Here is an 18,550-nt window from a genome sequence, read left to right as displayed (position 1 = left end):
GCTATTTTTTTCGATGGGATAGCTCATGGGTATCACTGTCAATTGCCATGAATTTGAGTGAATTCTGCTCGCTCTTCATATTGGTGGGGTAAAAAAGTGACCTTCACTTGGCAAATTTCCGAGTTGAGTTTGCAAATATTTACATAATTAAACTTACAATACATGACAATCACATGAGGAGGTGGCAAAATCCTAATAAGAACAAATGCCGTTAACCGCATGATTCTAGGTGGCCTAGTTTTTTTATTATAATTCAATGACACGTTTTCTGGGACACCCTGTATGTTGTACAGTGGAATGCCCGTGGGACTTGTGGTTAGTTCGGTACTCCCTTGCGGTTTATCCGCATCCGGTCGGATACCGATCTGTTTTGATATCTGCAACCTACCCGCATGCACCTGTATGGTATCTGTACCTAATTCACATACCGCAATATTTGACAGCAAAAATCATAAGCAGTAAGTTCAGTGGCGTAATAAGAAGTGACAAAAGTGACACCATTTTAGATTTATTTCTAAATATTCCTCTCTTATACACATTCCTAAAATTTGTATCATTATTTTATCTATTATCGTCCCAAAGTAAAATTGTCCAAAAACAAAGATGTTCAGTCGTGCCAAGCATTCCAGACGCCACCATGAACCATAGGGTCGGCACGTGGGTCAGAACCTGTGTAGGTGACTGGCTTCATTGTTTGCTTGAATTCCTCTATGCGAGCACGTAACCTCATGTATTCCTGCAAGTAATCTTACTTTATGAGGATGCCGAATTACATTTAGAAATACAACGCACTGGATGATCAGGACGGTATAAGTTGTATCTCTCCCAAGGATCATCGTTGAGGTCGTACATACAGGTGGCAAATTTCGGGTGGCAATAGCCCCCCACTGGTGCAGTCGCCATCACTTCGGCAAGCACAGCGTCCGGGATCTCCCGTGGTGTCTCGAGGGTCTTACCATGAAAACAAGACAGAACCTGCGACAGAGACATTTTCCTTGCATGCCCAAACCCACGTAATCCTTTTTCGTACACAGCACTACCACATCAAGTATTCGCAGTCAATTGCGAAGACAAACACGGGCGTACACAGACAGGACACACACTGTCACCACAGGATCCTTTCCTGGCCTTGATAGTGCAGTCATGCTTGTTTGTTGAGTCTATTTCCTAAACCAATGCAACTACTTAGAAACTGTAGTTAGTCTACAGTTACGTTGCACAGCAGTAATGGCAGGAACATTACACGGTTACGGACAGGGCTTTCGCACTTTAATATCCCTTTAATGTAAGCGGCTCTCTTCGCTTATGGGAGCTGTGCAGTGTGCACTCCAAACGATTTCTCTCTTTTTTTTTTTTTTTTGCAATAACTACTGGACGGCACGTATGGCGGCAACACACTAAGCAGTCACTTCTGTGTATAATTACGGATCATGTATGTTTCTTTTTTACACTGTGGCTGCTACGGGGGGGGGGGGGGAGGTTAATATGCATGACACATTAGCACCGATAATATGTAAATCAGCGATTATACGAATACTCCGTCACGTGGACGGCTGAAGTGGTTCGCGTGTTACAGAAAGGTTTGTGGGTACGATAGTGTCGGAAATCTCGTTCTTCGTGAATCAAATAACCTATACCTAAAGACCCTGGTTCACCTGAATTGTGGAGTGTCACATCAGTTCAAGAAACACATTTTGTCAGTTCAAAGGACATTCGTTTTCCTGGCACGAAAACTTTTTACCATACTTTTTCTTTCTTACACTATTTTTCTTATTCCTTTCCTCTTACATTTTAACCTTTATCGCACCGGAATGATTTTTTTTTACATTTGGGTGCTTACGTTTTGTGTTTGTCCTTGAATGTAGCCTGTCTCGGCTATTTTCCGGTGTTTACGTTGCAATGCATCCAGCTCCAAAAGAATACGCTTGTTTGAATAGCTCCATGGGCAAACAGCGATCTAACGTTTTGGAGTCGTTCTGGTTTTCAAATCTGCACATCGCATGCCAAGCAAGCACCCGCCCGGGAGTGAAAGTCGAAAGTGGACCCACCTGGGCCGTTATACAGGATTTCTTTTGCTCGTTGAGGGCTCCGCGGTCCTGCTGTGGTGCACCTCGGGGTTCATACCAATCGTAGTAGTTGAATAGGGTATTGTTCCGATCTTCGATGACTTTGAAGCGTTCTCCTCGGATGGCATACTGATCCCACACGGGGTCAATATTGTACAGGATCTCTTTGCGAGGGGGTGGGGAGCCGCGTGTCAGACTGTCCCACTGTTCAACACCATCAAACATAGGCAGATCCCTCACCTCTCCCCCTGAAACGAATACACGGGCAAGATGAGCCCTGAAACTTTGGCAGTCACACGCCTTCTCTCTGACTGAAACTTATTTGGCTCCACACTCGTTTCAGTGTGGAAAATCACATGTTTATATAGCTTTTATGACAGGTGCAACTAAAATTGTGAGTAGAAGTAGTAACGGGGACTATTCGAAATAGAGTGCTGAGATATTGAGCACTTGTCCTGGTGATTCTGAGCGTTTAGTAATAGCATCTCGGACCAAAAATCGGTCGACCCCACCCACCACTCAGTTGCCTGTTGATCAACCGCCGTGCGTAACTCACTAGTTTTCGAGTCCAGTGTACTTGGATGAGGTCCTTCATTTCTCACAACCAACTGTCACAACTTAAGGTAAGTTATTACTTGAGCCCTGGCCCCTTCAAGCGAGCGAGCGAGCGAGCGAGCCAGCGAGTTTTTGTCTGTTTGTCCGTTCGTCTGTCCGTTTGTTTATCTGTCTCTTTGCTTGTCTGACTATTTTTCTGTGTGTCTGTCGGTCGCGTGCGTGCGTGTGCGTTTTCTTCCAGTAGCACTAGAAGACTCCGCGAAGATAACAGGTAACACGCACTGTACCGCAATTTGTGGCGGCATGGACGTGCAGGTGGATACAGTCCTAAACGGCATCCTGGGAATAGCTGCCAAAAAAATCCTATCCCTTCCCGTGATCCACATACATATAAAAATACCAAAAACCCGGGATTGTAAAACGACGCGGGATTCCAACCCTAGCCAGTGCCAACTAGAATGTTGCAGAGAGATCTATTGAAACCCCGGATTGTTTGAAATGAAATACCTCTTACGTGTGTCTTCCAGATTCCAAAGTGCAAAGTTTGCGGAAGACGCTTGAACGATCAACGTCGTTTTGTCGCGGATAGTCACACTACTAAGCAATCAGAGTGAGTAATCTTTTTACCGTACCAGCAGCCCTGTGTAGTGTAGGAAGCCAGTCTGTAATGTGAAAGAGCTGCTTGGCGACACGACCGCGCGATGCGAGCCACGGCGTCCACAGGAAAGCAGGACCCCGTGTTCCACCTTCTGCCACAGTGCCCTTCGAACCACGCAAGGGCCAGTTTGGGGAGACGTTATTGGAGAAGCCCAACGCCGCGCCGCCATTGTCTGTCGAAAAAGCGATGATGGTAGTATTCAAGTGGCCCGAGTCATAGAGAGCTTGTACAACTTTCCCCACCAGTTTGTCCAGCTCAGCAAGGCTTCCTGTGCACAACAAAGATAACCAATGGGGGAAACAGTGCTTTTCAGAAGGGCGGTTCTACACTGAAAAACAAACTCTGTAAAATTAAGTGGTAAAGACGGTTATGTATAATACTCATGGTGAAGGGCACCATCTCCCTTTTCTCTTTTATATGTAATAAATTTACACAGTGGCGTCTGTAAATTCCGCAGTGTATCAGTTATTGTGCCGGTCGTTCAAACACGAGATGGAGTATAGCCAGAGTGTGATACGGCAGGCTGTTCTCACCCACTACTCACGCAGCACCAACAGAACGAACACGAAGTAATAAAACGAATAACGCAGTAATTATCCACAATGTTACATAATGAAAGGCTTTCGTTTTAATATATCGTTGAGTGCAGAGTCAGCCAAGGGCTATCCACTGCAGCTCGGTGAATGGCTCCGCCCACACCATGGTCCTAACTACTGGTGACACATTCCTATTCCGGCTGTGCGCCACAGCCGGTGCTACCGATCGGCGCGCAGCTGACGGCTTCCATGTTTTCTTTCTGTTTTTCTATTATTCTTTCTAACGACTGGGGGAACACCAAGCTGCATCGTAATGCATAATGTATAGAATTCCTGTCACAGTGAGATTGGTAGCGCTTAACGCGGCGAATTCGAACGTCTCAACGTCAGCTTTCAGGCATGGAGCCAAATCCCCCTGCTCCTTCATTTCAGTGTTGAAGTAATGTGTTAAGCCCCACAAAGATTATGTCAGTGCCCTGTACTTTTTAATGCGTTAGCATTAGGGTCCTCGCTACGCAACAGTTGCGGCGTGGTCTTTTTATAGCCATGGCGTTGCGCTCATGCGCGATGAGTAGAGAGGGAAGGGAGGGCGTGTGGAGAGTGCGACGCGCGACACGGCCACGGCAGGCTCCCACAGCTCCCCATAGAGCCCATAGTTTGAGATAATTCAGGCAACACTGGGCATGCAACCAATGAAAATGAACTATGATGCCTACCATTCGGCCAATCAGGAGACTCTCAGTTTGGCTCGCCTTTCGGCCCGGTACTGGCTACCATCGGCTTTTACTTTTACTGGTTTTCATGCAGACGCTCGTTATTCCGTATTCCAGAACTACTATAGGCCAATTTTGGACAAAATACACATTTATTTGAAACATCGTTGACTCAATAGTCCGACACAAATATTCACCGAGCTTACAGAGTCCAAATCGTTGCGTTCGTTGACCAAGTTCCAACTCGCAAAACAACACACACTCTACTCCCAGAAGCGAGCGACGCTCACACGAGTGCATTCGATTTCACGGTGAGCATCTCCTTTCGTCGGTCGCAGTGTGAAGGTTTCAACGAAGCGGGAAATGCTTGTCGCACGGACACCGAATCCTGTCTCCGTTGTGACTGCATTTGGAAATGCGACGGCGCTCACAAGTGTTCCTCAGGCGTCAGCTCACCACTGCATTCCCGTTCTGAACTCGAGAGACTGTTCGTACGTAGGATACTTGTGTCGGGAAACACCACAACACGCGCTGAGTCACTTTAACACATTAACAAATCTGCGACTTCTCTTTGAACAACGCAGTCATGCGGTGCTGTCAACTGACATCGTCGAGACGCGAGACGCCGCTGCCACTTCTCTCGCTTCTCTTCTCGTAACTGCCCGCCACACAGGCAGCCCGCGAAAGAATGCTCTTTTGAAACTTTGCCAACCAATAGCGGAGCGGGCAATGTCCTTCGGCCAATGGGTATCAACTATGATGCCTGACGGAGTAATACCACGTGTTTATGACGTGGAAACATTTTTTTAGAACATGAGATAACTGATGTTCTGAGGCTGGAACAACATAGAAGGGACAAACACATACAAGGCCTCATGAGAAGATGTGGGTTCAAGGCCTCATCAGAAGATGTGGGTTCGAGTCCTACAGCTGGCTAACCTTTTCAGTGACTTTCATCTTTCATCGTTAATTTTTTTAGAGCCGCGAAGAGGGGGAGCTATGGGGGCCTGGCCACGGCGTCGTCAATCGGCACTGCCGAGTCGGCAGGGTAGCTGTGGTGGTCGTCAGGTTCCGACGTGTCCGCGTGGGCACGCTATGGTTTATGAAAGCTGTGCGAAGCAGCGGCGGCGAAAGAAGGCTGCGAGACGGCGCCGCCAAGCTGAAACGGAGTAAGCCCGGAAGGCTCGTTTGGCAGCGAAAGCTGTCTTGCGTTAGCCTTGCGTAGGGTCGTCTGAAGGGTTGTGTGTACGCGTTTGTTGTCAAGCGCATTTGTTGGGCGCTGTTTGTGCACTTTTGAAATTGGCTCTGATATGAATTCAATGTGTTTTCTTCGGAAACGTACGCCAACTTGTCCGAAGCTGGCGAACACCGACCAAAGAACCGTTGGCTATGCTGCGTACACTTCACCGAAGACCAGTTCGCCGGAGCAACAGAACGTGGAAACGCTCGCGCATCTGTGCGAGTGACGGACCGGCGGCTCCGTTCTTTGGTAGGTATGCTGGTTCCGCAAGGTAGGTATGCTGGTGCCTAAACTCAAATATAGCCAGTCGCTGATTTTCCGAACATGTACGCAATGATTTGTATTGCTTTCGGCAGAATTCTTCGACTAGTTACAGGAGCTCCGTCGCGCCAAGCCTTCTCTGTGTCAGTATAATGAAGTGAAACTATATGGACTTAAACAACATACCATAACCGAAAGCCGAAGACATCCAGAAGCCCAAACACAGGCTGGATGCCTCCTCGGTTATAGCATGACGAAAGTATAACAACACCGACAAACAAAGCTGTAAGAGAGAGAAAATGGGGATTCGTACATCTGTTTCTGCAAACCACATATGCCTGACATCATATATGAAGCCAAAGTTTTTATCATTTTTGTTCTAGATTGTCCACTGCCCAGTTGTTTATTCATTGTGCATAGTGGATACAGTACTGTAGGTTATGTCACATTACATTTAATACTAAATGTAATGTGACATAACCTACAGCACTGTACCGACTACGCACAATGCGACCAAATCGTTTCATAGACGTACTTAGTGACGAACACGTGACATCCATGTCGGCCCCCATGTACCTCAGGAATTGTTACCAGAGTCTTGCCTCTAGGTAACATGTTTTGCATAATATTTCATGACATGTGCTATAGCCCCCTGTTTTACTCATTCAGATACTCAATTGGCCATTGTGGGAAACCCACTTTGGATGAAGCCACGAACAGTTCGGTGAGCTTCAGATAGATAGATACATGTAGGGGGAAAAAACGTGAAAATGTAGATCTCACTGGTGCGACCAGCTGTTCTTTTTGTTCGTGAGCTTTGATTTACTGTATTTTGCAGTTCTTGAGTGTACTACAAGGAGCCGAATGCTACTCTCTGGCAATCAAAAACACATCTTACAAATATGGTTTCCTGGTGATTTGAGGAGACGTTACACCCAGAACAAACATGAAACATGCCTTCCGATTTCCCAGCAGTGTACTGTGCAGCAAGTCCTATGCACCCAAATCGTGCCACTGACCTGCCATCTGCTTCTGTGGCGGCTGTCCAGGGTTGCTTTTTGTTCCCCTGTGTCACACATAATTTGTGACATGCCACAATGTGCATATAGCTGTCTTTACCACACAAATGTTGTGCATGACATTGTTTACGTGAGTCAGCGCAAGGAGCAGTAATTGTTAGGGTTGCCGTTTAGGTTCCTCATGTGCTGTGTACTGCATTGAAGTGCATTTTTTCTTGTAGGTCGCGCACAACCTTCTGAGCCTCAAAAGCTGCTGCATCATCCTGTGTCGTCGGTTGTGAGCACTCAACATGAAGAACAGAGCAGGGATATGCTGAGTGATGTGGATTCAGGCACGACAGAGTATTTCACAGATGAACACAGACTCATACAGGACAATGCTCACTACTACATAGCTGGCCGTCTTGTTCACTTTTTCCTGAAGGAATCATCATGTACAGTTGTTCAGAAGCACCGGTTTCCGAAGACCACAGCCTTGTTTTGCACAACCAGTTTCTTGCTTTGTTTGTTGCTGACAATGTACCTGGGAACTATTTACAGGCGTCACGTTACCTTCAACAAACTTCTTGCTTCAATCTTGCAATCTTCTGCTTTCTGCACGTTTGTGTGATCACAGCTATGGAGTTCCATTTTTCAGTGACACATGTAAAGATCAGTTTGTGCTGAAGTCTGTCGTCTTCGTTTACTGTAGCATCTACAGCTTCAAGACTGAGAACTTGTAAAGGTGTCCACTTGGAAGCGAACAGTTGCTCCAAGTAAGGCTCAGAAACTTTAGATATGCCACATGTAGCGGTGACACCAAATATGCGACCCTTGAATACTTGTTGTGCTGCTTAGCCCCTTGTTGTGTTTCTCTGTTTTCTACCACAGTCAAGATTATGACGTGCTGCTCTCATCTTATGATAGGGAGGCTGGTAACCAAATGTAAGGGAATAATGCGAAAGTTCAAACTTAATACAAGATCCTCGAACTTTGATATGTGACATTACGATACCACAAAATAAATTTGGAAGTGTTACGCATCACTTATGGAGCAACCAGTATTTGCATATACGCATTGTTTTTCGCTTACAAATGTGTAGACTTGTTGCTCTGTGCACTTTATACTTTCCAGTCTTTCCCCAGTGATACAGAAAATCGTTGCTGCTTACCACTTGCATATTTTCGATTAATTTCATTGTTCTATTCCCTAGCACACTCTTCTACGATGATAGTTCTGGATTCGCAATTTACATATGTGATATTCTTTGTTATGTGTTCGTGTACATGAGAAAATAAGCAAATCCTTTCGTGCAAACAATTGTGATTGTGCTTTTGTTGTTGTATCTGACATGTACGTTGGTAATAAAAAATGTTTGTCAATCTACAACTGCATCTCGCATTTCTTACATTTCAGCGCGTAGGGAAGGCAAAATCATGAAATCGCGGCGCGCCATGGCAGGAACTGGGAGAGGGGAAGGAGAAGGAGGAAACGGATTGGATTGGATATTGTGTTAGATACTTGACCTTGGGGCGAGCGGTATATTGCGCCACCTAGCCTGTGATATCGCACGTTTTTCAGCGCCATCTGTTGAGAGGAGCGGGCGAACCAACTGGTACATTTTTTTTCCACTTTTACAGTCCTCCTTGCCACAGAGAGCGTTACCATTGTGCCTACACTCTTAAAAATGAACTTCACCACATAGCACGCTCCTAGCCAACCATCATCCCGAATGACAACGTTCTCGCCCCTGATTTGTTAAAAACGGGAAGGGGAGCCTATTTTGTGCCATTATGCACGGCACAAAATAGGCTCCTCCTCCCGTTTTCAACAAATCTAGGGCGAGAACGTTGTCATTCGGGGTGATGGTTGGCTACACTCTTAAAAATGAACTTCACCGCACAGCACGCTCCTAGCCAACCATCATCTCGAATGATATCGTTATCTGCCCTGATTTGTTGAAAACGGGAGGCGTACGCCTTTTCTGTGACAATTATGAACAGCATAAGTGTCACAAAAAAGGCGTACGCCTCCCGTTTTCAACAAATCAGGGCAGATAACGATATCATTCGAGATGATGGTTGGCTAGGAGCCTGCTATGCGGTGAAGTTCATTTTTAAGAGTGTAGGAGCGTGCTATGTGGTGAAGTTCATTTTTAAGAGTGTATGGGAGCTCTGGAGGCCTGGCACGGCTGCCGCTTCTCTCTTTTTTTTCTTTCTATTTTCAAGCGCTCTCCGATTTGCTGAATAGGCGCGCAGAATAAGACGTCGGGAATCACGCCGACCTTGACAAAAGCACACAGCTACACGCTTAGCAATGAACTTCACCTCATAGCACGCTCTTAGCCAACCATAATCTCGAATGATATCGTTATCTTCCCTGATTTGTTGAAAACGGTAGGCGTACGCCTTATTTGTGACAATTATGAACCGCATAAGTGTCACAAAATAGGCGTACGCCTCCCGTTTTCAACAAATCAGGGAAGATAACGATATCATTCGAGATGATGGTTGGCTAGGAGCATGCTATGCAGTGAAGTTCATTTTTAAGAGTGTATCGCTGTAAAAATTAACAGCGAAGGCTGCGAAACACTTTTTCACTGCAGTGACCTTGAGTATACATGATGTTCTCGCCAGGGATGGGCAGTATTTAAATACATTGTAATTAAAATACTATTTAAAATATAAATACATGTATTTATATTTTGTATTTAAATACAGACTTGAAAAATGTATTTATAATTATATTTAAATACCAATTTTCGGGTATTTATTCTTGTAAATACTTTATAAATACTCTTACATACAGAATATACTGACTCATATCTTAAAGTTGCCCTGCATTTGACCTTTCGGGAAGAAGGGCGAGTTTGGGGCGCAATTATGCCCGGTTTGCGCTAGCATGCGCATGCGACGAACTATTTTAGATGGCGAGTTTTTCACTGTTGTTGCGGACAACGGTCGTGACTACCCGATTACTTTGTTCTACGAAGCATCTTCGTCAATACAAGCATTTGGTCACCTGTGGAGATGCTGTTCTCCTTTACGAATCTGATTGTACGGCCGAACAGAAGATGCCTAAAAGAAGCAGTCTTCGAGAAAATTTTAATATTAAAATCGCCATGATAATCTAACAAATAAATGCTATTCTTTCTTGCTGATTTGTCCTTATGATCATAATTATTTCTATAATTCCAGATGACATCTTCCTCACAGTATTTATGGTAGTAGTTACGGTATTTAAATACAGTACATGTATTTATATTTTGTATTTAAATACTCATGTTGAAAACTATTTATGAAGAGTATTTAAATACCCCTGTCAACAAAGTATTTTGTATTTATATTTAAATACTCAAAAAATGTATTTATGCCCATCCCTGGTTCTCGCCACCTGCAGTAAGGATATGTGAAGCCAAATGTGCAAATAATTTTTGGCCGTTGCCGCTGCATGACTAGAGGATATGTGTCAATTGCGAACCATGTCATCCAATTCGATCATGCCCTCACTCCTGAGTCGGTGCGGGTATAGTATACATGGTGTTTCAACCATCCCAAAAATCATAATAAGAAAGAGCGCTACAGAAAAATATGCCATCAACGTCTTTTATGTATAGGAACTGGTGCCTCATACTACAACTCTTTTTATCAAATTAAAAGAATATAACTTCTTTAATTCAACCCTGAAATGTGTACGCCTAGCTGGGGTAACATTTTCTTGCCAAGGTCATCAAGCACATTGGGGATTTACACAAAATACGTAATCTAGTGCAATGGTAGCTGCAGGAAAAACCCGCATTAAGTTGCCGGAGAGTCGAGCGGAACCCAGCAACCGCGCGTTTCAAAAGCTCCCTATAGATTGATAAATGCCTGTGCTCACACATTTTTATCACATGCTTCTTTTATTACATTTTAGACATGACTGCTCAACTGTAACACGAAATGTTCTGCAGTATTTCTGAGTGGCATAGGTCGACGATATGGAGAAGTACAGGTACAGATCCATACAGCTGGATCTTACACTGTGAAGTTAACCTTGGATAAATATGCAAAATGACGTTCACATCTATTCAACACGACGAGCAATTGGGCTAGTTGGTGCGAATGCATAATGAAGTAAACACGACGCAGAAGACAAAGGGACGGAGGGACAGGCAGGACGAGCATCTGTCGGAGGACAGACCTATTCCAAGTTATAGATATGTTAGTTGTGAAATGAATAAAACTTCCCTTCTGTTCTTGACCATCTTGTAGCCTGTGTGCATCTTATTTAAGGCCTGTATTGACATCGGTACAAGATAACTCTTTTTCCTTGAGAGTATATGCTTTGTCCTGTTATAGTAAAAGTTGGTGCTGTCTAGTAAACGTGTACTAAAAAGCGTGTTGCTGACTTTTCGCAGCTTACTCAGAAAGGCTATTTCAAGTATGGTAGTCTTCATTATGCTTATATTCATTCAGAAGCTGGTATTTAATTAGGTCCTAGAATATCTTAAGTGAACTGCACATGCATCAAAATGTAATAGACTTTTGCTAACAGATAACGTGGTAAGATTTTACGAAGGACAAGCATACACAAAGTGCATACTGGTGGCATCACTTGAACGTGACCAGGGTTCCAATCCTTATGAGATTTGGAAACTTTAAGAACGATCGCGTTTGTCTCGCGACGTAAAGCCCCGAATTATTATTATTAAACTTTTCGTGCACTCCGGCCGCGTGACAGAGCCGTCAGTAGAGGCCCTGTACAACCTCTCAACGACAGGAGTGCACTATGACATCCCTCCACTCCACAGGAGCTCAGCCATTCCTCTGCACACGAGGGAATCGTCTTACCGGCGAGCATCTGCCGGTCGTAGTCTTTCAAGTAGGAGAAACTTGACAAGTACTCGTAAGGGGCCTGGATAGTACCGTTGGATCCAGCGCAATGCACTGCTGTCGGAGCCAAGTACAGAAAGAAGGGCTGAAAGAAGAAACTCGTGATCAGATGTGAAATTGGTGTGAGTCTTTGATGCGTTGGTACGTAAGTCAGCAGGGCAACCTAAACTGTGTTCTAGACACATCAACATCTAGAAAAGCTCTAGAAAGGCGAAATGAAGTTTCTCAAAAGAAGAGGGCACACGAAAACGGGACATTACTGTGAATATCTGAAAGCACTGGACACTAAAAGGTTGAATTTAATTCCATTTATTATACCTCAAAGGCACTGGAAGGGCGTTACATATGGGGGGGAAGAAACACACATGGTCCAACAAACATGCTATCGTAACAACTTCTACTGGCAAATGGTTTCATGCAGAAATGCCCAAGTGTAATGTAGGCATCAGTGTGAATAAACATTTGTTGTAATTGACAAGAGTGGTCAAGACGATTTGATGAAAAATGTGCCGGCACGATATACGAAGAACTAGAATTAGGGTTTAAACAAGAGAACGAGTCGAAATGTCTTACAGCCAGCAGAGTAATTTTTCTCTGAGTCTTTCTTGAGTTATACTCACACTAGGGTCACGTATATTAGAAAAAACCTTATAGCGTTATTTTGTATGCGACCAAGCGTGATAGGGTCCAAGGTCCAGGGAATGAAGCATTCTTTGGAATAAAACCTTGATATTCACAAGCTTTTGTGCAGAACCTGCATCTCATCAGGTGAAGAGTGCTTCATTCCTTGGACTTGTGTTCTCGCTACTACAAGACTAGACTGTGTATATTTTTTTTCTACCATCACCCAAGTGTTCAAGCATGTCTATAAGATATTTTTCATAAGGATTCAAAACAACCGGTGCAAACTCGAGTCTCGAGAAGAGCGAACCTTTGGGCTTGTTGGTATAGCATAACGAGGCAAGGAAGCGCAGACGAGAAGACACAGTCTGACAGACACAAACTTATTCTATGTGAGTGTGATGTCATAGCGAAATGTGCTAATAAGACCACTAGCGAAATCATAGAAGCCAAAAAGATTGCAGCGCTCGGTACATCGTGCGTCAGCACCCCATCAGTGACGTCATCTGATAAAGAACTTGCTTTTCTGATATCACCCTAACCCTGTACAATATATAACCCAAGTGCGTTTTCCAAAATAAACCTGTTAGAAGTTAGCGCCCGTCCGGTTTGTAGCTACTCGTCTGCGCTTCCCTGCCTGGAGTCTCGAGCGTACTATGAATTCGATGTTAATAGTTTAACATCAGCTAGTGCCAGGTATAACGTGCATTTTAGAAACCCTAGAGTACGGGATGCTTTACAGCAAAACTGTTCTACAGGGTGTCCCAGAAAACTTATCATTGAATTATAATAAACAATCTACGCTACCTTGAACCATGCGGCCAACGGCATTCGTTTTTACTAGGCTTCTGTCACCTCATGATGTGAATGTCATGTACGTATGTAACGTAAGATTTATTATGTACATTTTTGCGAACTGAACTCGGGAATTTGCCACGTAAAGATCACTTTTTTACCTCACCAATGTGAAGAGCGTGCCGAATTTACTCAAATTAATGTTAATTGACAGGGTATTGAGGAGCTATTCCATCGGGGAAAATAGCCGAACATAATAAAGAGTTTTAGTACATCGTACGCTGTCGCCTTTGCGTACGTAATACCCCTGTCACACGGGCATTTCGATCCTTCTCGAACCCGATCTGCATCGAACTTCCCGAGCACGCTCGAGTTTTGACGCTGCTACACGGCCACTTTCAATGCGCATTGAATGGTTGACCTGTGGCGCGAGAGGCGGCGCAACCGTCGCCGTCTGAGTACGTACAGTATCCGATTAGCTGTTCCGGCTGTTGTCGCGCGGTGTCGAGAATATAGGCAAATGAATAAACGGAACTCATTAATTTCGCGTTTCCTATATAACAGCGATATTAGTGGTAATTTATTGTATACCGATGTAAGCATCATTTGTAGCTTCGCGCGCATGTCCGTCTTAAGTTATGACAGTTCACCGGGGTCGAGGATGCAAATGGCGTCCGTCGAGCCGTCTTGAAATTCTCAATCCTGTTATGGGCACTGTCTTGAGTCAAGCAGGATCAAAGTTCGATCCAGCTTGGAAGCGGCCGTGTAGCACCATCCGATCTGCATTGGGTTCAAGCAGGTTCGGTCGAGCAGGATCGAAAATGCCCGTGTGACAGGGTATAAGAAGTAGGGTTGATGTTACTGCGCACGTCCATAACAGAAAGAGAGCTTTGCGCAGTGCGTAGAAGCGCCAACGCTATCTCTTACGTACCCAAAGGCGACAGCGTACCATGTATTAAAACTCTCCAATGCTTTTCGGAGCACTCGAGCATAACGCGCGACGACTTTTTGAGCGCAATCGTTGTCTGTCCGACGAAAAGAGGTCGCAAACCCAGCCCACAGAGTATAGTAGATACTGTTATACAGGGTGTTTCAAAAAACGTGTCATTCGGACTTCATAAAAAAACGGGGCGACGGAAAAATACGGGGTAAACGGCACTTGTGTGGCAACTGAATTTGCCATCTTGTAAAAATATTTTCAGTTTATTTTAATTAAAAGAAATTGAATTTCTTTAATTGAACTTCAAAATTTCCCAAGTCAACCTCACGTTTTTTTAACAGAATTAGAGAGCCCGTAGTGAACTTAGTCAGAACCACCAAGAAATCCGCTCGATATTGCAAAGGGAACTGCCCAAAAAAAGTCCAGAAGTTGAGGCTTCAGAGTTTCGGGTATTCAACAGCGCACCAAATCAGTCGCAAAGATGCGCGGAGGGCAGGACATGTCCCTGCCCCCATGAAGAACAGTTTATCGCCGGACCGGCGTGCAGCACAAGACACGCCGATAACAAGGCGGGTGACATTCCACCATACGTTGATAAGCGGCAAACAAAAATGATTCCGCCTCTTTTTTCCCGCCCCGTTTTTTTTCGACCTTCTCTCTTTCATGGGGGCAGGAGCAAGTCCTCCTCTCCACGAATCTTTGCGACTGATTTGGTGCGCCGTTGAATACCCGAAACTTCGAAGCCTCAATTTCGAGACTTTTTTTGGGCAGTTCCATTTGCAATATCGAGCGGATTTCTTGGTGGATCTGACTAAGTTCGCTACGGGCTCTCTAATTCTGTAAAAATAACGTTACGTTGACTTGGGAAATTTTGGAGTTCAATTAAATAAATTTAATTTATTTTAATTAAAATCAAATGAAAATATTTTTGCAATATGGCAAATTCAGTTGCCACACAAATGCCGTTTACCCCGTATTTTTCCGTCGCCCCGTTTTTTATAAAGTCCGAATGACACGTTTTTTGAAACACCCTGTATTAGTGATATTCGTCTATTTTTTCCGATAAGATAGCTCCTCAATACCCGTGTCAATTATCATGAATTTGAGTAAATTCGGCACGCTCTTCACAGTGATGGGGTAAAACAACAACAACTTTATTTGAAGACGATAAATGGGGAGTTTCATCGCCAGAGGCGATACTCTACCCCATCGCAGTGATGATGTGGGAAATGGAATAATGAGCCCCTTCACAATAAGGACCGAAGTCCGATTGCGTCCAGAAAGGTCAAAAGAGCTTTGAGCGCAGAGCGTTGGTGGGCTCGATTCGGCCATGGACCAAGCAATTTTGATAGGATGGTAAAACGACGTTGAGACGGTAGGGGCGGTTGAGATGACTGGTGGGTAAAAAAGTGACCTATACTTGGCAAATTCCCGAGTTCAGTTCGCAAGCATTTACATAATAAAACTTACGTTATATGAAATTCACATTAGGGGTGGCAAAAATCAAGTAAGAACAAATGTCGTTCACCGCATGATTCTGTGTGGTGTATTTGTTATCATCATTATGATTCAGTGACGAGTTTTCTGGGACACCCTGTATATGAAATTTCCAAAAATAAGTCGTCCGATATTTTAAAAAATCTTAATATTTGTACTGCTTGAAATGTACCTATTGAGGGCAGTATATGTGTGGCGACACATTCCCAAGAAGCGGAATATTGTGCACACTCGAGTCTGAAGGACGGCAGTTGACGAAAATTCAGCGAGCGCCGGTGCCAAGACTGGAACCCACTCATTTCAGATTGCCGGACATGTGTGCTAACAATTACAGTATCAGGATATCACGCTTTCGTCAACATACCATGACCACAACATGAATAATGCAGATATCCAAGGCGGGTTTGTAGTAGTAACGTCGCGTATCTATGAAAGCAGAGCAACAGAAGCATATTACCAAGGTTAACACGCAGTTAGTCAATGCGGCTCATAGGAGAGCAGTACAGCTCTTCGAGAAAAGTGTATTTGTCAGTCTTCGCCGCAACGTAAAAATTGCAGTAAATGACACGTAGAAGTGTTCTTCTCTGTAGAAACTCACAAACTGGATATGAGATAAGCATAGTTCATTCTTGGTTTATTTATTTTACAGAAAGTCGTGGTACGGCTCCCACTGCTCTTGCTGCTTCAAGTACCATACCCGTAAAGGGATATCGCATCCGGAATCGTGTGTATTAAATCCGTACGTGAGTGTTCTGCACTACTTCACTGTCTACTTGGCCAAGTTTCTCTTCCCAAAACAGCTTAGATATTAAATAAAGGAGTTTTAAAGATTCGCACTCCCTGTCTAGCTAAGGAAGCCCCAGCGACAGGTTACATCACGATGACATTTCCCAGGCACACGAATAGGAGCTCAGCGCAGGAGATTCTCACCGAGCACGTCTGCTTGGCGTTCCTACTGCAACGTATTATATGTGAAAAGCCTCGGTAAATACGATTACTTTCGCTTACCAGTGTGAGTTCGCGTGGAACATGGTATTACGCTACCGGCTGAACGAGCATATGCTGGATGATCAGAACAAAGACGTCTAGATGCGACGTGATCAGCTACGAAACTGATCGTGATTTTAATTCGGCCGCGAGCCTTGAGATCACTTCGTCTTTCTCGAAACAATGGCTCCCCCCCCCCCCTTAGAATGGATGGAGTCACTCGTAGTCTTCAAATGTGAAACTGGAGGCCGAGACGTCGGCTTCGGTAAAGGCAGCTTTGAGTCACTCGATAGATACGGTGTCTGGTCTCCCGTTTAAGTCGATGGTGAAGTGCTTGGGCCCGTGCTTCAGGACGGTGTAATGGCCCGAATATGGAGGTTAAGGAGACTTGCGGACCGCATCCGTGCGAACGAAAACTTTCGAAGCGGAGCGCAAGTGCGGTGACACGAAAGTTGTTCCGGGTTGCTGAGCACGTGTTGGAGTCGGCCGCATCCTGGAGAACTGCTCGCGGAGGCGGGACAAGTACACCGGCGAGGGGCTGTAGAAAAACTGGGCCGGAAGGCGAAGAGTCGTACCGTAAACGAGCTCAGCAGCCGCGCACCCGAGGTCTTCTTTCCAAGCGGACCGGATCCCGAGGAGGACGAGGGGAAGGGAGTTGTGCCACCGGGACGGGTCTTCTCGTGCCATGATCGCTGCTTTGAGGTGCCGATGGAAACGTTCTACAAGCCCGTTAGCTGCCGGGTGATACGCGGTCGTGCGGCAGCGGTTGGTACCCAGGAGCTTCGTCAAGGCCGTGAAAAGATGAGATTCGAACTGTTTACCCCTGTCGGTTATGATTTGGGAAGGGGTACCAAAGCGGGCGATCCATGTTGAGACAAAGTGCGGGCGACGGTTTCGGCGGTAATGTCCTGCATCGGGGCTGCCTCAGGCCAGCGCGTGTACCTGTCGATACATGTCAAACGGTAACGATGGTTGTTCGAAGGAGGAAGTGGCCCGACTATATCGATGTGGACCTGGACCACACGCGAATGTCAGTGTTCATGGACGGCCAGACAAAACGGGCGCTCACGAGGCGCTGCGTAGCCTTGATACCCGGATGGGAAAGCCCGTGGAAGGCTGCGAAGATTGGGCGCCGGACGCTCCTAGGAACGAATGGTCGCTCCAAACCCGTAGATGTATCACAGAAAATAGGCTCCGAAATTCCGTGATAGCGTACTCGTTGTAGGGTGAGGGAAGAACGTCCAGAGAGAAGGTGCTCCAGCTCCTGATCGTCGTGCTGACGTTGTGCGATCTCGTCCAGAACTGGACAATGAGACGGTCCAAGAAAAGCTGGAAGCAAGCCCTCCGGCACACGGATTTCTTGTCCCAAATAGAACCCGGTCTCACGGCACTCATTCAACATGAGATCGGTCGAAGCCTCCACACTGCTACTCACAGGATTCGCGTCGGCGCGCTATTCGCGATTCCAATGAGCTACAGGTGGCGCCCCAAACTTCCAAGATGGCGGACGAAAGGAGGTTTCCGGAGCGAAGCGAGCGTAGTGAACGCGGTGTCAGCCGAATTATGTTCATCTGTTTCAGTTTTTAATAAACGGCGGCCTCAAGTCTGTGTGACATCTGCAAAGTGTCCCAGAACACGTTACACGTACTTATACAGTGGCTAGAGCAAGAAGGCGCAAGGAAACGGCTGACCAGGGCAGTTCAAACACTTGACGAAACACCACTCTTTTACTGTAAAGTAATGGGAAGATGGCCCACAAAACAATAAAACATGAAGACACTCAAGGCACTGGGTGTGTCTACCTAAAA

General features: G+C 45.3%; 1 protein-coding gene across 3 annotated transcripts in view; it reads right to left on the bottom strand.

Moving 5' to 3' along the window:
* Positions 1-498: 498 nt before the first annotated feature.
* The window catches only part of LOC135373278 (arylsulfatase B-like), a 36,794-nt gene continuing 18,742 nt past the window's right edge, over positions 499-18,550 (bottom strand). For 2 of the 3 annotated variants that reach the window (XM_064606506.1, XM_064606507.1), the window contains 5 exons: positions 11,861-11,987; positions 3,254-3,547; positions 2,049-2,314; positions 793-975; positions 499-736 (listed from right to left, as the gene is read on the bottom strand). In XM_064606506.1, coding sequence (XP_064462576.1) covers positions 608-736; positions 793-975; positions 2,049-2,314; positions 3,254-3,547; positions 11,861-11,987 — 999 coding nt within the window. In that variant the 3' untranslated portion in view covers positions 499-607. The remainder of the gene's footprint in view (positions 737-792; positions 976-2,048; positions 2,315-3,253; positions 3,548-11,860; positions 11,988-18,550) is intronic. The other variant, XM_064606508.1, reaches the window with a different exon arrangement.

The sequence above is a fragment of the Ornithodoros turicata genome, unplaced genomic scaffold, assembly GCF_037126465.1.
Source record: "Ornithodoros turicata isolate Travis unplaced genomic scaffold, ASM3712646v1 Chromosome23, whole genome shotgun sequence".
NCBI lineage: Eukaryota > Metazoa > Arthropoda > Arachnida > Ixodida > Argasidae > Ornithodoros > Ornithodoros turicata.
This window is presented reverse-complemented; position numbering and strand designations above follow the sequence as displayed.